We start from the raw sequence: 24113 nt of genomic DNA on the forward strand, positions 1-24113 counted from the left end.
ATGCTTCAAGGAGGCAGACAAACTTAGATAAATGTATTTACATGCAGTGAAGCTGCTTCCATGTGGGAACAGGCTTCACCTCTGCTTCTCTCAGCTGCAGGCTGAGAGAGAGCATGCTGCTTCTTCAAAGGATGAGGCAAAAATGGAGAGTCTTCTTTGGGATCTTCCTCCCAGGTAAGACCACACCTACTTCTGGTTCCTGTAACTCAGTCCAGGTAAACAGGAAGTTAAGCCTGGAGGACTGAGTTACCTTCATGTCCTCTCTAGGAGTGTTGTGTTTGGCTGCTCTGTGTTTACATCCCACACTGAGAACCTGGGGAGCTCCTGCCAGTCAGAGCTGACAACACTAGGCTCAATGGACAATGAGTGGTTCCGGTATAAGGCAGCTTTTCTGAAAAGCTCTTCTGTGGCAGGGGCGGGCAGATTTCAGGCTTGCAGGATCTACTCTGTGTTTTTCTAAAACCCAGAGATCCAACAACTGGGGCCTGGTGCAAAAGCCACACATTTTAAATTAAACAGCAGGATGCTGCTAGCACAGGGATTTACTGGTCTGGGCTCAATGGGCTTCCACAGAAAAAAGCAACAACCATGCCTGGTTAGCTCAAAACAAAATAAAAAATAAAAATCTTTCCAGTAGCACCTTAGAGACCAACTAAGTTTGTTCTTGGTATGAGCTTTCGTGTGCATGCACACTTCTTCAGAAGTGTGGTTAGCTCAAGTTTCCTTCATTTCAGCAGTCTAAGTTGAAGGGGATGCGAGTGATCATTTCACTGGGAACATTCAAGAGATCTTTGCTGATCTTTTGCACAACGCCCAGAAATCTAGCAGTAGACCGAGACCCACCTTCTGCCCACCTACCCACCCCGCTCTATAGGACTGTTTCCCACAAAAGGGCTATTGTAATAACTATCTACTACCTGGGCGCAAATCATTATTAGAGAGATCCAGGAGATTTCTCCCTCCTTCCTACGAACAATGCATGGATTTTAGAAGGGGAGGGCAAATAAGAGATCTGTTAATGACATCACCATCACATGCCTGTTTGTCCTTAATTTTAGCCAAATAGTGCCCAATATAGTCTTCAGCTAAGGAGCTGTCAGACAAGGAGAAGGGGCCACTCTGCCACCCCCTGTACTCAAAAGCACCGCTAGAAATCCCAGCCACAAATTTAGGTTTGTCACCAAGTGTGCACTCGACAGGGAGCTTCAGACAACTGTGGCTCCCTGGATTTTGCTTATATCAGCTGTCCCTAAGTTAGTGCCCTTCAGATGCTGTTGGGATGACAACTCCCATCAGCCCTCACTATTGGCTACGCCGGCTGGGTCCGATGGGAGTTGTCATCCAACAACACCTGAAGGGTAGTTGAGTTGGGGAAGGCTGGTCTGTTATGACACGTGTCTGCTCAAATATATGTTTGCTCATTCAAACATTTCAGTTTTAAGCACATATGCAAGTACATGTCTCAAAACTATAAGAGTAGGCTCATCTTTTTACTTCTACTTTTTACTTCTGGCGCCCTATTTAGCAAAGTTCTTATTCAATACCTTCTGCAGAATGATGATGATGATGATGAGGATAATAATAATAATAATAATAATAATATTACTTATACCCCCCACCCATCTGATTGCACCTAACTTTGGAACTCCTTGCCTATTGACATGAGGCAGGCGCTGAACTTTTTCTGCTGCCCGCACAAAGCACTTTTGCTTAGGAAAGCCTACAGAGACACAGGACCTTTATTTCTTTTTAGCTACTGTTAATTTAAATCATTCCTGAACATTTTCAAATACCTGTGCTAATTGTTTTTACTGATAATTTTAACATGTTTCTTAAAAATTTAAAAGTTTTCTTACAACCAAGCAGTACATAAAATTTGTTAAATAAATACTTAAACAAAAACTCTCCACCTCCTCCTCCGCTTCCTATCCCATTGTGTGTTAAGTGTTTGAAGGCTACGGAATAGCTGCTGCATTCTAGTGCTGCGGGGGTAGCTACCCTTTCAGCTCGGTGCAGAGACTGTACCCATATATCCTTGTAATGCACGTCATATATTTCTTTACTCCGAGAAGGTTATGAGCCCCAAAGGACAAGAACAGCACATTCAAAATCCCCAGGTGGAAGGGATCCAATAAAAGCAGAAAACACAGAAGGCTGGAGCGCCCCTGACAGCATCTCCGAAGTTCAAAATGCAAGGCCTCCCTTGCGATAGGCAAATATTTCATTAAAAACGGCAGTTTGTCTCATTTACGAGACGGTCCCTTGGTCCAGCATTTGAGGCAGGCCCAAGATAGGGAGATTTGTGCTCTGCGGGTGCCTACCCTGGAGCAACGAGGCCACGATCCCAGCAATTCCTAGCAAGACGGGCTGATGGGGATTGGTTTCCTGGTGTAGAACTCTATGAGTTTTGAGACAGAAATGGGTCGCATGAATCTGTATAATTCTGTTGGCACGCTTAATTCCATTCATTTGATTGTTCAATTTATGTATTTTTGGCAAATCTTTGTTTGACGGATGCTAGGAAAAGAAAGCTGGGGGGGGGTTCCAGCTGAGGGATTGGAACTCAACAAGATACAGCCATACCAGGGAGGAAAGACCACAAACCCAGATCCAAACAGACCCTAGGCTTCCATTTAACTCCTGGAACATAGGAAGCTAGGGGAAAGATCCAGCTGTTCCCAGACTCTAACCCCAACCATCCCTTAACATTGACCATGCTGGCAGGCACAAATGGGAGTTGGAGTCCCACAACAGCTGAAAGGCCTCAGGCTCCCTATCCTTGACTTACAGGATGCAAAAGGCTGGTCCCACTTTCTTAGCTTCCATGTCCGAGATAATAGCCCTCCCCCTCCCTTGACTTAAGGTGAACAAGATGAGCTATTTTCTCGAAATAAAAAGAATGGAGCAAGAGCAGAGCAATTTAGGGAAGTCCACGAGCTCAGAAACAAAGTTTTGCACAAAGGAGGAGGACGTTTCACCCCTCTGGGCCCTTCCTAAACAATCTCGCCATTCTATAGCAGCCTGCCGGCTCCAACACATTTACCACACTCGCTGTTTCCTAGAAGTCAAAGGCCAATGTACAGAGACATGGAGGGTGGTGCCCTTCCTCCATCTCTCTCTCTCTTTTTAAAGTATTGCAGAAAACAAGCAACAAGTAGCCCCCATGTAAAGGCCAGGGGCTAGATTACTGGCACAATGGATAGAAGCAACAACTTGAAGATGGAGAGGCAGCAGGAGCGAGACGGCAAAGCAAGGCACCTGTCACATAGCCAGAGCCCGGTCTGGCCTTGCCCAGAGATGCCTGAGGACACGAGATCAGCGGCTTACCTGGATCTTCACAGCAATGAGCACAGAGCTGAGCTCCTTGTCCAGTTCCCTTAGCACGGTCAGCTTCTTCAGGCGGAGACTGCACAGCCTGTAAGACAGAGAGAATGGGACACATTCAGGCACCACCATCCCAGGGCCCCTGCCGCATGGTACGAGGCGCTTTGGAGACAGCCTGGAAGGTCGGCAGGCCACCGCTGCTCCCGCAGCTGCCTGCCCGGCGGAGGAAGAGGGCGAAGCCGTGCACCGCCACGGAGAAAGCAGATCAGAAAAAGAGGAAAGGGGGGGGAATTAACAGAGCCAAAGAAGGATTAAGGGGGATTATGCGCCGACAGGAAGTTGCAGGGCATGTGGAGCAGAGATCCCTGCCCAGCAGGAGCCACGGCCAGCTCTACACTCAGACATCTCAGCTAACCCTGCTGTTGCTTTGATAGAAACGACCCGGTTCAAAGCAACCCTGCCCTCAACTTCACATAACCAAAAAGAAAAGAAAAGAAATTCACATTGCTTATTTACAAGTCGCATTTTAACCACGTGATGCAAAAAAGCAACTGCTCTTTACGATGGATTATTAGTGCTCCAATCCGACGCTAGAGGCACAGGAGCTGAGTGATAAGTTGGCAGTCCAAGCTGGCAAGCAAGTCCATGAATCTCTTGGACTGTTTGTCCAACCATGCTGGTTCCCCCAAGTTTTGTCCTGCCTCGGATTTGCAAGCATCCCTTGGCCGAATTCTCCCCGATTCACCTGCACTGCGTGAACTGGGGAGAGTAGAGGGAAATGCCAACCACTCCTCTTGCGCATCATGATTTTTAAAACGAATCCAACAAAAATACATGTACATCAGATTGTAGGCATTCAAGATGAGGGGAAGAAAGAAAATCAATGCAGGTTTCAGAAATGAAGACTGGGTGCATTAAGTATAAAATATGACCCATCATCTCTTTCTGGTTTTTCAGAATGTAAGAAGAGCTGTGCTGGATCAGGCCAACAGCCCATCTTGTCTAGCATCCTGTTCTCACAATGGGCAACCAGATGCTCCTAGGAAAACCACATGCAGCTCCTGAGCACAACAACACTCCCCTCCTGTGCTTTTCCATGGGGTCTACTAGCTGCAGCCCACCAGAGAAAGAAAACTGCTCCTAATACCATCAGGAAGAGAGGATCCAGATTATCTACGAATTCCACATACTTGCTTAACATGCCAGGACCAGTTTCATTATACTGACAGTCTTGTAATATTGAGATTGGCACTAGGAGCAGCTGCTGGGCAAAGGGGAGTATACAGGGATCAATACAAAACACAGCACCAGGGCAGCACTAAACATTGCCATGTAAAAAGTGGACAGAAGAATCCCACTCCCCACATCTGCACCACCAGCATCCCTTTTGCTGGCATCAGTACGGGGACAGGAGTGGTCCAGATGTAGCTGTGCATTAACTCCAGATGGGTAGATTTAAGTGACATGGGGCAACTGTCCTATGCAATGCACATCGAAAGTTCAGGTAGAGCCATGTGTGAATTTTGGTACTGCACAGGTAGGGTGGAAAATAACACTTGTCACCATAATATTCAGCATCTTCAACTATTATTATTATTTCTAGCCCTTTAATCTGCAGAGTTCTCAAGAACTGTAGTAATCCAAGAGTCCTTCAGCAACAGAAAGCAAAGACCAATTTCTGGATCATTTCTCCCACCAACCCTGCAGAGAACCAAGACTATATACCCAAGAGTCATTTTACTTGGCAGGCATCTGTAGAAATTCTGGCCTCTCTCAATTTAATATAATTGGTTACTCTCTCCACAAACACACACACAAACACAGAACACCCCACATCTTAACCGTGTTTTTAACATCTGGCACTTTAGAATCCTTCCAAAGCCGTGCCAAAAAATATTTTGGCAGCTGCTATTAGATACTGAACCTTCTTTTTAAAAACAAACAAGCATATGCTTGAAGATTTCCCGATAGCCATAGCCAATAATACCTATCAAGGCTGGTTTGTAAACATGTGAGCCTCAGAATCCAGAGTGGTGTGTGAGTCGGATTTCCGCAGTCTGTAGCAGGAGAAGGAAGCCTCTTTTCTATCTGAGGATGCATGATGGCCAGAGCCTGTGGTGGGTGGGATCACTCTACTCTCTCTCTTTCTCTTTCCACCCTCCACTTTCCTTTTCTACTGAGTGGGATGCCAAAGAAGAGACAAATCCCCCTTGCCAGAGGTCTGAATTAATCAGACCTTTTAGAGTTCTTCAAGAGCAGGGGTAAGCAACCTAAGGCCCGTGGGCCGGATGCAGCCCATGGGCCTTCTCAATCCGGCCCATGGACGGTCCGGGAATCAGAGTGTTTTTACATGAGTAGAATGTGTCCTTTTCTTTAAAATGCATCTCTGGGTTATTTGTGGGGCCTGCCTGGTGTTTTTACGTGAGTAGAATGTGTCCTTTTCTTTAAAATGCATCTCTGGGTTATTTGTGGGGCATAGGAATTTGTTCATATATTTTTTTCAAAATATAGTCCGGCCCACCACATGGTCTGAGGGACGGTGGACCGGCCCACGGCTAAAAAAGGTTGCTGACCCCTGTTCAAGAGTGTCAATTAACACATGGTATGGGGTGATCTGCCAGACACGACATACTTGGATTTTCAGGGGGGGAAACTCTGATAAAGTCCAGTTCAAGGTGGGGGTGATAAGGGACACAATGTGGGGTGGGTGCATAAGGGGATGCTGGGAGCAGGCTGGCATGGACCCCTATGCCTACCATTCATGGATACAGCAGTGACGTTTAGGCACACTAATGAAGACATTGGAGGAGGTCTGCAAGTACGTACAAAACGCATCATCACAAAAGTCAGGTCTCCTTTGCATAGAGTTTAGGTCACCTCGGCACAGAATTTCCAACTCCGAGTGATGGGGCAAATATAAACCATCTTTCTGGAGTTGACACTGGCAAGTTTATCAGCTTTCCACTATCAACAGGGGCTGGCAGAAAGGTGGAGAGAGGAAGATGTACGAAGCAAGTGAAAGGAGAATGCAAAACTTCATTGAATAAGAGGAAATTGCCTTCCAAAACTACGTGAAGCAAGACTGCACACAATGATGTGCCCGTTAGGAGAAATGAACACCAAAATGCTGCTGAATTTTCATGAGGACTTGGTTTAAAAAAAAAAAAAAACCACTTACAAACTGAGGTGGAAATGTGGGAAACGGCACTTAGGATTTGAAAAGGGAGAAACTGAAAGAATGCAAAGTTGACTGATTCGCCCATCCCTACATTTCACACACTGGTCAGATTTGGGTGGTCATCTGTCAGCTTAATGACGAATGACATTTGTGCTCTTTACATGCTAACACTTTGCTCCTCCCTTCACAACAGTCAGCTGTTAACCATTTCCCTGGCCTAGAGAAAACGGGAAACTATAATTAATGGAAGGCTTCCTGGCTTGTATGCTGGCTGGTTTGTGAAATGGGAAAACTGTAGCAGTCGTGGGTGGGTGGGGGTCTGCCCCCCCCCCCAGACCTCTCTACCTGGCCCTTGGGACTTTCCCCATGGCCACACCCCCTCCCCAAGGCACAGTGGCCCTGCTCTCTCTCTCTCCTTGAATGCCTTTTCGTGGCAAGAATTTTGATCTGTAATAATGCCTTTTGCTTGCCTGGATATAGAGGACTGTGTGTAAGAAACCTCTAACGTTTACAAGGCTAGAATGTAGTCTGCTGCACTGAGATTAAGAGCCATATTTGTCACTCCACCCACTTATGTCTCTAGCCCTGTCCACCACTGATACTCTGCCCCCAAAAGATTACCTACAAGGGAATGAGGCCTTTGGTCTGAAAATGGTTCGCCACCCCTGCTCTCTCTATAAACTTAAAAGCATTTAACCCTGGGTCATTTAAACCCCATCTACTCACAAGCAAGGAACCTCCCCCCCCCCCTGCAGCCCACTCCCAAACATGATCACACAGGAGGAAGTCTTGCTCGGTTCCAGGAGAGCAAACGCAGGACTGTAGGTAGATTCAGCTTCTGCAACCGCAAGGATTAAAAAGGCTTGAATAAGAAAGCAAAATCATTTTAAGATAAAAACATGGAAGTCTCTCCATTCATTCCCAGCGTCGCTGAAGATGACTGACTTGTCATAAAGAGAATGCCTGAAATCTCAAATGAGTTGAGTAAGCCATTAAGTAGAGATCTAGCTTGCATTCTTAGCCCACAACTATTAGAAAGCTTAGCGTTAAACTCACATATCCAAGAATCCATATGAAAAATTGTGTGTGTTTAGATGGAAAAGAAGCCGTACTGACTGACATCTCCTTCTCCCTCCCTCCCCTCCCTCCCCTGTGGGGGAATTTTCTAGTGCATTTTACAGACTAAGGCCCTATCTGCATTATACATTTAAAGCAGTATCATACCACTTTAAATAGTCATTGCTTCCCCAAAGAATCCTGGGAACTGTAGCTGATTAAGGGGGCTTGGGAGTTGTTAGGAGACCCCTATTCCCCCTGTACAGCGACAATTCCCAGAGTTCCCTGGGAAGAAGGACAGATTGTTAAACCACTGCCCCCGGGGGAGTCATGCTTGCATCATTTTCTGGTCCGATGGGTCTTCTCTTTTAGACATGGCAGCTTCTTTGCATTATGCCACGCTCCCCACCGCAGCCATTTTGTGACTGGCACCCACAGCACGGCCAAAAAGTTCCAAATGTGCTCACTGGCCCCAAAGGACGGCCCAGTTTGGGTGTATTGTGCAGCCACCCTCTTCCTGGAGAGCTGTGTGATGGAGAATGCAGAATGGCAACTACAGCAGATGTAAGCCACCAAAAGCTTTTTTTCTGCAACTCTCTCCACATTTTTACAACTCCCTAAGCCTTCGCCCTAAAGTTAAGAAGTCCATATTTACAATGGGGTTTTCGTCAGTCCTATAGATAATTTTAAGGGTTTATCATAGGCATTCCCTTTATGGTTCTTTAGTCAGTCCGCAAACTACGACAGGCCCCTCCACACAAGCCAATTAGGAGAATGCATCTTTTGGGACACTCTAGCAAAATGCTTTACCCCAATCCTCTTATTGCTACTGAGCTTTCGTTGATCTTCGGCTCACTATAATAAATCAGCCCTGAGACTAGCCACAGGCCCCTAAAGGGAAAGTCTGGGTCCCGAGAGGGCACTGGTATTCACAGATCTCTAACCATACGCAAACATATACGCACATACTAATTCCCAAACCTCCACCAACTCCTTCCCCTGCTGCTTCAGGATCTATAGGGAAAGATGGGAGGAGCCCACAGGAGTTGTCCTCTTGCTGGTTGCAGCTACGCAGGGAATGATCCAACAGTCAACAACTGCTCTCTTCTTTCCTCTTTTCTGGGGACCTGCTCTAACAGGACACTTTTCGCAAAGCAGCTGCTTTTCAGAATGGTGCCAAGGTTCAGACCCTTCTGACCCCTATTGCCACCTTCACCTAAAAAGCCACACTCCTTAATTCTGGATAAAAGGAGGAGGGTTGCTCTTTTAGGGTGAAAGAAATGCACTCTTGACCGTAGGCTCCTCCAGACAGCCTCTTCGATTTATTCATGGCGCAGTTACACGGCAATGAGGCATTCGTCCCGATTTGCTTGTAGGTGTTTACACATCTTTCTGTCCATCAACCATTCTTTCCATGCTCTACGATGCATTTCTTTTTTTAAAGTGTGCTTCAGTCCCATATTGAAGCAGGATCTACAGGCTTTGTGCCTGCAACAATATCATTGTGTAAGCCTGAATTTCCTGATAAGCGCTCAAATCCCTCCCACAAAATACAGACAGTCCGGAGGAGTCCCAAGTTCCAACATTTTTGTTGTTGTTTAGTCGTTTCCGACTCTTCGTGATCCCATGGACCAGAGCACGCCAGGCTGTCCTGTCTTCCACTGCCTCCCACAGTTTGGTCAGACTCATGTTGGTAGCTTCGAGAACATTGTCCAACCATCTCATCCTCTGTCGTCCTCTTCTCCTAGTGCCCTCAATCTTTCCCAACATCAGGGTCTTTTCCAGGGAGTCTTCTCTTCTCATGAGGTAGCCAAAGTACTGGAGCCTCAGCTTCAGGATCTGTCCTTCCAGTGAGCACTCAGGGCTGATTTCCTGAAGAATGGATAGGTTTGATCTTCTACCAGTCCATGGGACTCTCAAGAGTCTCCTCCAACACCATAATTCAAACATACTCCCTTACTATTTCCCATGCCCCAGGATCAAGCCAAGGCTAGGAGAGGATAAGCAAACAGGTGGAGATGGAGAGGAGGAAGAGCAGAAGGAGCATAAGAGAATGACAGCGAGGCCCTTGCAGGGGTGTGGGTCTCAACAGGCATCCGATCGAGTGAGTCCCTGATCCTGGCTCTATTCAAATGCTTTGGTGGAAGATTATGAGTGGTACCCAATGTTAGTTATAACCAGAGCAGATCCGTCAAAATCACTGGACTTAAGTAAATCGAAAACACCCATTGAAAGTGGACTTAACTAAAGGCCTGTCAATTTCAATTTGTCGAGTCTGGGTACCCCTGTTTGGGGTAGCTAACCTCTGGCCCTCCAGATGTTGATGGTCTACAACGCCTAACATGCCTAACAACGCCATCATGCCTAACAACTGGTCATACCAGCTGGAGCTAATGAGAATCCAACAGCATCTGGAAAACTTAAGACAAATATTATTTATTTATAGAATTTATATACCGCCCTATACCCGGAGTTCTCAGGGCAGTTCACAGATCAAAATCAAAATATAAAACCACAATATATATAACAAAAATAAAAACAACTAATATTATCCAACGAAATATTTGCCAGGACAAGGGTGTGGAAAGAGAAACTACCAACCTCACCCAAACAGACTTGTTACTGGGCGAAAAAGTTAAATTAACATGCACTATCCCTCATATGATTTGTTTTTCAGTTCAGTTTCCAACATAATGAGACCCCCCCCTTCCCTGCATGTTGCTTCTAAGGAGATTTCATCAAGATTTTTTACTTCTTTGATACTCCATCCATTTGTTCTCGTACCCGTGAGCAACTATAACACAAATTTATCTTTTTTAAAAAAAATCCTGATTAAAATGCAGTAAAATATAGGCCAACTTCTGTTAATGCTTCCATTTATCCTAATCTATCCAAGTCATTTAAATCAAGATTTTAAAAATGTTGGCTCGTTGCATTCATATCATAAGCAGCCAGCAGCATTTTGCTTTCATACATAAAATTATCAGGGGAAACACATTTTAATTTTAATGGCAAGCTTTATAAAATGCAGATCGGTGTGCAGCATTACTTTTTCTACAATAACTGTTTCTTAAAATCATAATTTTCATATTTGATTTTTAATAGGGCAATCAACACTGAGTTAATCATCAAACCTGTTACCAGGAGTGTTCTTTGACAAATCCCTGGAAAGAGTAATTCATACAGACATAAAAACCAAAACTTATAGCACAATCCTATGCATGTCGAGAAGCCCTTCCGGACATCCTTTTTGTTGTGCATTCATGATGATTTGCGATCATAATGTTATCAGGGCAGTTACACACATTGAGCTTTCAAACCTACGTGTAACTACAGAATGTTTGGGTGGGCTGACAACTTCATTACCACGATCTGTATGTGTGACCTGCAGCCTCCTGCTTACACCCTGCAACTTTTAATACTACAAATGTTCCAGGGTTTGTTTGTTACAATGCAGCAGTAGTGCAGTGATGTTGGGGAAGCACTGCATAATAAATCCACCACTAACACACTGTTATTCATCAATGGCATGCGCAAGAAAACATCCGTCTGGGGGGGCGGGGGCATTAACAGGTTCATTCTACCACATTCTTGTAATTTGGCATTCGTGTGAACAGGCCCTGAAAGCACAGCGGGAACGGACTGTGAATCAACAGCCCCTTAAGAACATTCCTTAAAAGCCAGCAGCCCTTACTTACGAGTTGCTAACACACCTCCAACTTCCCAGCAATCTATCCTAGACTGTGTGCCCACCATACATTTAAAGCACATGACTTCCCCTAAGGAATCCTGGGAAAGCTACCTTGTTAACGGTGCTGATAATTGTAGCTCCATGACTACAATTCCCAGGATTCTTTGTGGGGATTTGTGTCCTTTAAATATATGGTGTGTATGCAGCCCTGTACTGTGATACAAACAATTGCCAAAATTCCAAAAGAGTTAACTCTGGCATTTAAGCAAATCTGCAGCAATTTCTTTCTTTCAATAATTTATTGTGCTTCCAAGAGCCACGTTTTTAAATCAGCAGGCTGCCTGAGGAGGGAATTGTAGTAATGGAAAGGGGAAAATAAGAGAGGAGATGAGCCTCAAAGCTCACTTCTGAAAGTTCTGTTCAGCTCATCCCTAGCTTCTAAGAATCCACTAAGAAACCACTAGGCACAGACCATATTAAGCATTTTTAATTCTCTTTATAGCCATAAGTGCCTAGCAATGTTTCTAAAAAGAATAGCAAAAACTGGGGTTCTTAAAATGCAGAATTTGATACCAAAGGCTGGCTTTGGTACAGCAATCTTGGGGATAAGTAAAACAAAGAAGGTTCTATCTAGAGATGGGGAGAATTGTGTATAGGTATCAGCCCAAAGGCTGAAAGTGGGCAACATTAGATCAAACCTGTAAAATAGTTCTTTTATAGCTTCTACAGTCAATTAAAATGCATCTAAAACCTGCACACCACACAAATGGCAGCTCAAATAAAACCATTTTACGACACATTGAAATAACGCAAAGTTGTGCTGCGCAGGCGCTGCTAACAGAAAACTCCCAGGTAATCGGATGTATCATAATGGGACATCCAGGAGACAACAGTGGGACCAGCCTTCCTAAGCCAAACACATAAAGCTTTACACCAGGGATGGGGGAGATGTAGCCCATCAACACCTGGAGAGTCATAGGTTCCCCATCCCTGTTTTATTGGGTCGCAAGCCAACATATTGAGTTGCAACCAGAAAAAGAAGCCAGTGCAGACATGGGAGCAGGAATGCCATGTGCTCCTGCTGATCCACCCCCATCAGGAGGAACGTTCGTATGCTCAATACATGCTCAAGCTCCCAGATATAATAGTGAGAGCCCTGTGAAATTCACATTACACCACCTTTAGCTTTGAGGCTATGAATGCAAAGCAAGTTGCACATATGCACTTTTCTAAGAGGCAAAGAAATTACTTGTGGATAAGGAGCAGAAATAAATTGGGTATGGTGCTCATTTGCACCACTTTGCAAGAATACAAAATATGCATCTTCTCACACTTGGGGCTATGTAGTCCATCCCACTGAAAGCAATGCATGATGAATAGAGACCTGCACTCAAATATAAACCTGTTTCTGCCCCCAACAAATGAGTTTCGTGTTCAGAAGCTGCTTCTGCACACCAATCTTCTTAAGAGCTCTGCTCTAAGGTGTGTGGGTGAGCATTTAACAATGTCTGATTTTTATTATCGAAAGAGCAAGCGCGGGAGAGCTCAAGACCACAATTGCACCATGTGAGGAGCGGGGTTATAGCCTTGGTCACCATGATGCAGAGTCAAGGAAAATCCCACCTCCCATAGAACTGCTATTCACTGCAAGAAGGAAGCTTCCATTGGGGCCACTGGAAGTTTCCTTTCTGAAGCTGGGGGGGGGGGGGATTTTCATCAGGACCACCTCTTGGGGAGGGGAGGGTTAAGTCCCTCAATACACTGTGTTGTCTTCATCCATATGCCTTCCACAAAAATTAAACAGGTTAAAATACATACACATATTGAATGTATCATCTAGTTTGGCCCTTAACTGGACCCCAACAAGAAAATGGAAGGATAGGGTGATAAGGATATGGGGGGGGGGAGGATTTATGCTTTCTTTGGATTTATCTTCCTACCTGCACTAATTTTTGCTCCCCCCCCTTGGGCCCACACATAAAAGTTAAAAAGCAATATTTAAAGTCAAAAGAATAGCGTATTCAACCTTCTTTTGATTTCAAATACAGCTTTTCAGCATGGACTCCCTATTGGCTTGCGTCTTCTTTTTATCAGTGACAAAAAAGGGGGTGGGCGATTCATTTCTCTGCTAATTCCTTCAATCTTGCTGTTAATAAGTCTTGTTCAGGGATGCTTGGAGGGAAGAAGAAAGTTCAAAGCCAACAAAGGAGAAGGAAAGAAGAAAAGCAGAGTCTTGGAGGCAGAGAGGCTCTGTTCTTGGTGGAAAGGGGGGAGGAGATGTCCCCTCTCAAAAGGAGTAGGAGCAAAATACACAAAAAACGATTCTCTGCATCCCCCTTCCCCAATTTATTATTAGATCAACATTTTTTAACCATGTCCTATTCTTGGCCACGTTCTCCCCTATGCTCGTGCGTGTTGTGATTGCATTCATTCTATGTTTATTATATAAAATGCCTCAAAGTGGCTTACAGTTATAAAAGCACATATACTATGATATCTAAAATACACCATACATAAAAAACATACGAAGTCATCATGGACGAAACATGCTCATCCTGAAACGGCATGAAAGGGACAAGTTCTACCCTGTCCTACAAGATGAGCATTGAAAAGCTAGGGCAGGCATGTCCAACAGTAGATCGTGATCTACCGATAGATCAGTGGACGTCTGTGGTAGATCACTGGCTCCCCCCAAAGAATCAGAACAACAGTGGCTCCCCTTAAAACAGCTCAACATTTTACCTCCTCCCTGACCCAAACCCCCAAAATGGGCCTTCCTCCTTCCTAAAAAAAGCTCAACAACTTTGACCTGAACCCCAAAAAGGTGGTAGAGCACTGCCAGTTTTTAACTCTGTGAGTAGATCACAGTCACTTGGGAGTTGGTCACCCCTGAGCTAGGGTATCATGACACCATATGACCCCGGCCATATTCCTGAGTGAACAACAACATGTTCACCTGGTGCCTAAAAGTTTAGATAGATAGATAGATAGAATCATAGAGTTGGAAGAGACCACAAGGGCCATCCAGTCCAACCCCCTGCCAAGCAGGAAACACCATCAAAGCATTCCTGACAGATGGCTGTCAAGCCTCCGCTTAAAGACCTCCAAAGGAGACTCCACCACACTCCTTGGTAGCAAATTCCACTGTCGAACATAGATAGATAGACAGAGACGCAAACAGACATATTGTGCAGCACTACAGAGCTGGCCTCCCAGTATTAGCACTGCAGTCGTTTATCAGCTTGAGGGACAGGAGGGCAGCAGGGACATTGCGCCAGTGTGGGAGCGCTGATGGGAGTGTCGGATTGGGGAGGCAGTGCTTCCCTGCTCTGCCCTCTCCAGCACCCACACCATCTCAGCAAGTGGCGCCGTGAAGCTACAACTGGGAGTCTGGTGTCCCAGCACCAACCCACTGGCTGCTCCTGTCTAGGTGTATAATTCACACTCACACCTGATAACCAAGGACAACACTTCAGGCATCTGACAAAGTGGACTCTAGCCCACAGAATTAGGGGTGGATCTGTCTGCTTCCTGTCTACATCAATTTTGGATGCATTCATTCAAAGATCTACTCTGTCGTGTTTGTGCACTAACCTGTGAACATTTTTTTTAAAAAATGTGCCTAAGAATTTGCATTTATTTATCTCAAAGTACTCATTTCCCCTATTTGTCTTAACGTGTGCTTTCTTTTTCTTACATATTTTGATAGTGTTTTGGTTTTTTTCTGAGCCAAGCACCGTATTGCGAAATGCAGAAAAGGCCAAAATTTGACAGGTTATCGCGCTCTCATTCATGTGTTAGTCTGGGAATTCGGTGTGAATGGGGTTGGTTCACTTCCAAATGCGGGTGAGAAAAATGCTCTTCTATCCCTACAATAAAGCTTATGTCATAATGCATGTGCTGGTCTTCGAAAGGTGTCCCTAGACTCATTGCAGTTTTATCCGAGCAAAATAAGCCACATACCACACTTCTCATAACACCGATGTTTCTGATGGCTCGGGCAAGCCTGCTCCACATGCCAATCACTCTAGCCAATCCCTCTCACCCTTTCCACGGCTTCTGCCACCCAGGCCTGGCTTCGCAAAGAGTTCATTTTCGGTCTGACGAACAGGATAATCCACACCTCTAGCCTGCAATGTCCTCAAGGTGGCAGCAGTTTACTGGCTTCAGCCACTCTTTAGGTAAGGAACAGAGGAAAGAAATGACTGCCTAGACCACTCAGGAATGTGAAAATCTCTGAAAACAGGAGGACATATTCTCTCTCTCTCTCTCCTCTCCCCACCCTAAAAAAAGGGGGTTATTGGTAACCAGCTGGGCACACAGATCTGTCCAAGCAGCATGTGTACAGCTACCACAAAGCCATAGAAGAGGAGAAATGCATCCGATTCTACCAAATCGCTCCTTCCACATGCAAAGGCAGACGCTGGAAATAGTCCGACATAGACAGAGGAAACACTGGCGGAGGCTGAGCTAAGCTGGCATCAGTTCACTGTCCTTCTCTCTCTCTCTCTCTCTCTCTCTCTCTCTCTGCCATGCTCATTATGTGTCCCTGCAGGATGCCTGCTTCCTGCAATTGGAGCTAACAGCAATCCACTGCCAGCGTTACTTCCCTGGGGCTGAGAGAGGACTGGAAGCCGCTCCTAAGCCCTGAAGCAGCGGTAGGTTTGTTGGTGGAACTCTCTAAACATGGACACCGAGAGGAGAGAGAGGACGAACCAAATCTGGGGTGGTGGACGGTGGGGTTTGTACAACAGTTATATTATTGTCAATGCCAGTCTGTTTGGCAACTGCAAGCTGGATTCCGTAAAGTGAATATCACCCATCAGGCTTCCTCCCTGCTGAGCTTGAATCCCCCCCCCCTCCATGGAAATAACCTAAAGTCCTAAGATAAGCACAAGAAAGGAATGGGCTGAGCCTCCCAGCATCCCTTTGAGCTCAGCTGAAGCAGCCACAGCCTCAAGTGCGAGCTAAGCAAGCCCGCCTGTGCATTTCGAAGAACGCCTTCCTCTCAGATGCCAGTCCTGCTCTTCGCTCCCTCTCCTCTGCTGGCTTCAGGCTTCCCTCTCCCTCACAAGCATCTCTGAGCAAGACTTACCCCAGGCAACACTGAAGGAATGGCAGGCAAGGGATTAAGAAAGAGAGGGGGCTTCGGCAAACATGCCAAATGTCAGCACTGAATTAAGCACTGCCAAAAAAGAATATGAGCCAGTGTGCTGTTGATAAAGTACCACAACGCTTTGAAAAACATTTTTTTTAACCCCTTCCCCTTTATTACAGGGGGGCGGTTCAGCCATGATCAGCGTTACCTGTCTAAGCTTATGTGTTTCCTCTTCTCTCGCTCTTCTCTGGCAACTTAGTTTGCCCAAACCAGTAAACTGTGGTTTGCCCCAATGAGAAAAGGGGGGAGGGGAATTGCTACATGTGGGAAAGTGGATGTGCCCAAAGTCATTCTCATTCATTAACAGAAATTTGGAGGAAGCGGGTTTGTTGCCCAAGATCTTCCACACACACACACACAAACAAACATGTGTGTGTGTGTGTGTGTGTGTGTGTGTGTGTGTGTGTGACGTGGGTGGCGCTGTGGGTTAAACCACAGAGCCTCTTGGGCTGCCGATCAGAAGGTCGGCGGTTCGAATCCCCACGATTGGATGCTCGGTCCCTGCTCCTGCCAACATAGCAGTTCGAAAGCACATCAAAGTGCAATTAGATAAATAGGTATCGCTCCGGTGGGAAGGTGAACGGCGTTTCCGTGTGCTGCTTAGTCATGCTGGCCACATGACCCGGAAGCTGTATGCTGGCTCCCTTGGCCAGTAAAGCGAGATGAGCACCGCAACCCCAGAGTCGTCCGCGACTGGACCTAACGGTCAGGGGTCCCTTTACATACATACATACATACATACATATACATATACATACATACACACACACACACACACACACACACACACACCTTTATTGAACATATTTCACAAATTTATACAACAATCTACTATATTACAGTTTGTATCCCATCCCATACTAGAAAAAAGAAAATTTAAAAATACAAAAAAGTAAAACATAAAAGGACCTAAAACAGACTTTCAATTGTTCTCAAAGAAACTAGATCATACTTGTTATATCTTACACAGTATCATGTTATCATATTAATTCCTGAAATAATATAAAAGAAACAAAAAAGGACAAAGATTGAATAGAAACATTTGTTTTAAATATATTATCTATACATTGCAACTCATTCAAGATCTGCTAGGAGGTTTTTGCTATTACAGTAATTCTTCAGGTATTCCTTAAATATAATCCATTCTTGGTTTACTTTTTTGCGTTGAGTATCCTCTTACCCTCCCCATCATTTTTGCCATTTGCAGATATTCTAGCAATTTAACTTGCAATTTAACTTGCCCAAGATCTCTGTGCATCCCAAATTTGCCAGTACAGTATGTGACTGAATCACCCCCCAAAATAGCAGAAATCTGGAAGCATCCCTTATTTCCTTTATATTTTTCCTGCCTTTTAAAGGTGTTCTCCCCACCCTTTCTATGCTGTTTCAGAGCAACTAGAAGGAGCATGGTTTTATTTTGCATAATTAAAAACTAAAATCCTAGCTGCATGTCTCTCTCCCCCTGCCCGCTCCTCCAGCTGATAGTAACAAAGAACCTCAAAGGGTTCCCATTTGAAAACCGTGATGTTAAGTAATCAGAGTTAAGACTGACAATCATAATCCTGATTTAGTTTGACACATTTGGAATATGGTGTCACCTGATTAGCAAGATAAAAGGTTTCAAGTCAAAGATAGCCTGCCCATGAGAGGATTATTTTATCTCAAGTTATCTAACCCAAGTTAAAAATATAAACCAAAATTGGTGCGGAAATGCAGAACAGAGCCATGGAATGCTTAAGCCGTCAAACTCAGAATGTTTTTTTATTTTAAAAAACTGTGATGCGGGGACTCTCAAATCAGGTCCTTTTTCCTCACGGAAGGCACTCAAAGGGCTCTTCTAGCCGAGAGTCAAAAGTGGTGTTTTACAAGGACATTAGCATTTTGATAAGTAATGTAGACAAAGCACACTTGGGTATTTGGACATTATTAGTTACTTTATAGCCTGGATTTCTTACAGCATGAACAATAGCCAGTTAATAATTCATGTCAAAGTGCAATGTGCAGTCTATAAAAGCATCTTCAATATAATATAATCTTATCTTAGAATAGAGGATCAGCAACTAGCAGCCTACAGGATGAATCCTGCCCCCTGAGGAGTACTGCCTCTCTCGCCAAAATGCTAACTCTCTATCCCATTCTCCTTCTTGGCCATATGCCCTGCTTTATAGGGGACAGTTCCTCTAGCCCAGGCATGGCCAAACTTGGCACTCCTGCTGTTTTGGGACTACAATTCCCATCATCCCTGACCACTGGTCCTGTTAGCTAGGGATGATGGGAGTCCCAAAACAGCTGGAGGGCCAAGTTTGGCCATGCCTGCAGAGTCTAGCTGAAGCACTGTCTGAGCCAAGTCTAGTTTAAACCTAAGAAGGAAGAACCTATCAAATACTTAGAAAGAACCTGGAAACTGGACTGAGCAAGCACTACAGGTCACCTCTGGCCAGTGCCTTCCCCACTATAGTGAGATGCCCTGTATTTCTACTTAAATTTTAGTAACTGGTTCTACATTTATATCTATACACATAAAATGGCCCATGCAACTTTAAAAGCAAATTGTGTCCTTTTATCCCCCCCCCTTTTTTTGGTGACGGCTCTCCTCTTTCTGGGTGCTGCATAAGATGAGCATCCTCCCCACCCCTGTCAAATGTAGGTATGGTCCAAGGTGTCAGTTTTGATTTCCATTAAAAAGTTCAGTCCTCCACACTTTTGCATGGGTTGTGAAAATTCATAGCATTTTGGTGCGGATTTCTCTTCATATGCACATTTATGCAATGCAATTTGCCCTAGAATAATGTGTATTTGTACGTTTGCTATAATAGACATTTTAAGCGCACTTTACTCTAGTACATTCCCTGGCTGGAGAACCAGCAATGCAATATTTGAAGAAGTGAGAATTTCTACGGGTGACTGGGTTTCGGTTCGGCTTCAAACTGAATCAAACGTCTCCCACTTCCCTATCCCATGTCAATGGAAATGCTCCAAGAGATTGGACCAAGTGAGAGATAGAGAGACACAAGTTCTCCATGTTCTGCCTCTATCCCTCCAGCCGGAAAACTAACAAGGAGGAACCAGAAGAGCATAAAGAGGAGGTGACTTTCTCTTGCACATCCCTGTCCCAGCCCATGCTCATTTCATACAGTGTGGAGGGGAGAGAGAGGAGAATGAAGGAAGAGGGTTGGCTATGCATTTACGAAGGGGGCTCCCACTCAAGTGGAACTGCCAAGTACTTAGTTGCCAACTATGCCTCTAAAGTTTTGGTAAGAAGAGAATTGACGCATTAAGCGTCTTAAGTGTAATGCTCAGGACTAAGCTGGGCAAAATGAAACCAGCATTCAAAGAACTCCAGATACCAGTTAGGGTGCCAGGGAAGATTTTAAGTGACAGAAGCTTAGGAGTTAGACAATAAAAGGCACAGGTCCTTGCCCAGACACTTCAGACTCCTTCAGTGAAAAAGCAGCATGGTGGCATCAGAGGAGCATAGGAAGGTGTCTCATAAGCCAGACCACTGGCTCACGATGTGGTCAACATGTCAGCATGTCTCCAGGATTTCAAATAGGGTCTCTTCTAGCCTGGGGTGGTAACTGAACCTGGGATCCCTCTGCATGCAAAACTGTACACTCTTAATATTGAGCTCAATATTAAATCTCAAAATCCCAATGGAATGAAAGGGAATGTTCGAGGAGCGGGAGCAGACACTGACTTACTCACACTGCAAGACAAGGATGAGCAATCTGTGGCCCTCCAGGTGCTCTTGGGCTCCAAATCCCATCAGCCCAAGCCAGCATGGCCAATGGTCAGGGATGATGGGAGTTGTAGTCTAACAACACACACAGAGAGAGAAGAGACAGAATCAAGAGAGAAAAGTGGGTGCCCACCATCTTTGGCTCTGGAACTGGGCAGATTACACCTCACACCCAAGAGAAGGCAGCTCTCCACACCCCTAGTCTACATGAATTAACCTTCCTTCCTTCCCCACCCTGCCACCACAGGAACCCTCCATGAGTTTGTTTAATGCTTATTAAAACTAACTAGCCTATTGGCTATCACCACATCATGTGGCGGCGAATTCCATAATTACATGTTTTGTGAAGAATTCTTTTGTCTGCCATGAACTTAAGTGTCAATCAATTTTACTGGGAGACCTCCAGTTCCAGAGTTACAAGAAAGAAAAACAGAGGGGGAGAGAGAATGGCAAAACACCTCTCTCTATCAACTAACATGACACAGTTCATAATGCTATAAATGTCTTCCATGTGCCCTACTTAATCTTTTTTGGGGGAGTAAGTAAATGATGCATCCTGCTGTTTTAAGTAAAACAGCTTGTGAAACACACACAAAAATCTTTTACGACAGCTATCCATATGTTGGAGGGAATACTATGAGCATAAAGTAGCTATTTGATGAGAGACTGACTTTTGCAGCAAAGCCTAGTAGTGGAGGATCCTAATCAGAGGCATTTTTTTAAAAAAGAATTAATTTATATCCCACCCTTCCTGCCGAACAAGCTCAGGACAGCAAACACATCAGTGATACAATTCAATTAAACATAAATCAAAACAATCAGGATATGATGTAGGCTGTACCAGGTAGTCCCAGAACTGTAGAGTTGGAAGGGACACTGAGGATCATCTAGTCTGACCCCCTGCAATGCAGGAATATGCAGTTGTCGCAAACGAGGATCGAACCTGCAACCATGACATTATTAACACCACACTCTAACCCACTGAGCTACCCAGCAAGTTATCCCAGGGAGAAACCAGCAAGCAGGACCCAAGCACAGGAACACTCTCCCATCCCGCGGTATCCAGCAACTGGCATTCAGAAGCATTTATGCCTCTAACAATGGAGGCAGAACATAACCATCATGGCTTATCTTTCTTTCTTTCTTTCTTTCTTTCTTTCTTTCTTTCTTTCTTTCTGGGAGCTGGTGGAGGAAAGTCAAATGTTTTATGATCTGTGTACCCTTAAGGAATACCTGTATGGAACAGAACTGAGATCCTCCTTTCGTTTGGTCAACTACACTTTGAAAAGGATGCTCCCATTTGCTTCTCAAGCTTCCTTTGATGAAGTCTGAAGGACACTGGTTTCAAAAGTAGATCAACTAAGGTCATCCATCACCAAACCGACTATAGCAGACCAAGGTGGCTTCTATGCCTTCTTTCAGCTGTGATATGCAGCAAGTTAGGAAGTTTCATTCTTATGCACTTGAGAGTGAAGGTCAAATTTGCACGCTATGAAATTCAAACATGGAAAACGGTTCTGTATAGGACTTGACATGCGGCTCAACAGGGTCGATCGACGCACATTTTCAAAACATCCCCCAACCACCCCAACTGAGCGCACACATTGTAAAACTATCTGCACAATTTGTCGCACATGAGGGTCAAAAGGCAGGTTGCCTGTTAATTCCTACCACAGAAGTGTTTTATGGAGAGCAATTTTAAAAAGTGTGCAGAATCCCTAGCGGGTTCATCAAGTGGGCTGCCTGAAAAGCTTTGGAAATTAGTATATACTAAACCGCATGACTGGCCTTTCTCGGTTTTTGTGCAATCAAATAATAATTGTACTGTTTGTGCTGCCTGTACAGTATCATTTGTAACGTTTAATAAATACGATACATTCATACACCTCTAATTACCGGAGAGCTGAGGAAAGAAATGAGATGTAGCCACCTTGAAAATAAATCCAATATACTTGGTCAGCTCCAAGTTAATAAGAGCGCTTGGTATTTAAATAGAAAGATTAAAAGCTGTGGAATAAACAACGAAGAGGGTGACTAATAAAGTTCTTTAAAACACCATTAATACGGCTTCATATTTTCGCCTCATTAGTTCCTCTTGCACAAGGGAAGGTTAGAACAAAAACCCTCTGCTACTGACATGTGTGCCACGTTACCAGTTTGCTAGTAGGGGAAGAAAAAAATTCTAGTGCAATCCTAACCATGCCTACTCGGAAGCAAGTCCCACTGAACTCAGTTAGGACTGCCACCATAGTATTTGAAGTCAAGCAAAGTCTCACAGTAAGATATTTAAGGATTTCAGCCTGAGATCATGTTTTCCTTTTCCTGGAGCAGCTAAGTCATTTCACCCCACCACTCCCCCCTGCAATTCATATTGGGCTTCATTTGCATCCGAGCCAAAAATCCCTGCACACATATGGCTCTTAAAAATAATGCCAGATGGTGATCTTGGAGAAATACATGAGTAGGAATGGAATCCTGGCAATCAAATGCCCCTTAAGCTAACTTGCTCCCCAAAGAGAGCACCAGAGTCTAGAAAGATTGACACTCGTTCTCAGAAACTGTTTGGCAATGTTTCTCAGAGTGCTCAACACAGTGAAACGGATAGCGTCTTCAGTTCAAGTCTCCGTTTCACAACGTACCAAAACAGTGACTCGGGGTTAGCCCCACATTTGCTCAGCAGGGGTGTCTAAGTGTCAAACATAGCCAGATAAAAATGGGTGGTGGGTGCTAAGGTCAAAAATGTCCAAGGTGAAAGCGAGGTCTTTAATCCCCCCATCCAAAAGTGGGTGAAAGGTTTGTTGACCAGATATGACCAGAGACTGAAATCAGCTTGGGAGATTTATTTTAAATACACCAGCAGAAGGACCAGTGACTGCACTTCAGTTCATGATAGATGCAAGCATAATCCACAGATCATGTCAAAGGAAAATCAAAAGCACATTATATTTAAATGAATCTTGGAGAAGGAAAGAAATCTAAGTAGCAGTGCATGCAGAGGGGAAGGGAAAAAAGATGCAATGATTACAGAGGAAAATAAAAGTATAAAACAATTTGATTTTCCTTTGATATTATCTGAAGATTATGCTTATACCTTTCGTAAATTGAAACGCGTTTGCTGGTTTTCTGCTGATGAATTTTAAATGAAGTTTCCAGACTGGCCAAATGTGGTCGCAACTCCCTCGCACACTGGGGGAACTTAAGGACCTCGCTTTCACAAGGAATTAAAAAAGTATGCTTCGTACCCAAGAAAATGATTCCATACATATTTGCCACAGTACCATCCTACGCTTTCTTAGGATAAAACTTGTGTTTTATCTTGTATTTTATTCTGCGAACTGCCCTGAGATCCTTTGATGAAGGAAATCAAATCCCTAGCAAGTCCAGATATTATTAATATTATCATTATCATATTTTTTATACCCCACCTTTTCTCCTAACAGGACTCAAGGCTGCTTACAGATTAAAAACAAGACCCACTAAAAGCAGGGGGAAAGCATAATTAAAAAACAATTAAACATTGACAAAATTAAAACTATATACATTTATAACATCTTTAAAAACCATACAAATAATAACAATAAAAACAGCATGACACCAGCCCCCTCATTAAAAGCAGTCAGTTTCCCAAAACCTGTTGAAACAAGAAAATCTTCATCTGCTGGTGGAAGGACAGCAAGGGGGGAGCCGATCTAGCTTCTTTAGGAAGGAAGTTCTAAAGTCTAGGAGCTACCACCAAGAAGGCCCTCTCCCACTCCCCTACCAACCATGCCTGTGAGGATGGTGGGACCGAGAGGAAGGCCTTTCCCAAAGATCTCAAAACCCAGGCAGGTTCATATGAGGAAACACAGTCTTTCAGATAGCTTGGACCTAAGCAGTGTACAGCTTTATCGGTCATAACCAGCACTTTGATTTGTGTCCAGAAACAGACAGGTAGCCAGTTGGGATGTTGCAGAGATGGCTGGGAGAG

The 24113-nt window shown here is 44.5% G+C and overlaps 1 protein-coding gene across 1 annotated transcript in view; it reads right to left on the reverse strand.

Annotated features, from left to right (window-relative positions):
• The window catches only part of LOC117044313 (phosphofurin acidic cluster sorting protein 2-like), a 171010-nt gene that overhangs the window by 59937 nt on the left and 86960 nt on the right, over positions 1-24113 (reverse strand). Inside the window, exon 2 of the mRNA XM_033144948.1 lies at positions 3328-3415. Coding sequence (XP_033000839.1) covers positions 3328-3415 — 88 coding nt within the window. The remainder of the gene's footprint in view (positions 1-3327; positions 3416-24113) is intronic.

Source organism: Lacerta agilis, chromosome 3, assembly GCF_009819535.1.
Source record: "Lacerta agilis isolate rLacAgi1 chromosome 3, rLacAgi1.pri, whole genome shotgun sequence".
Classification (NCBI taxonomy): Eukaryota; Metazoa; Chordata; class Lepidosauria; order Squamata; family Lacertidae; genus Lacerta; species Lacerta agilis.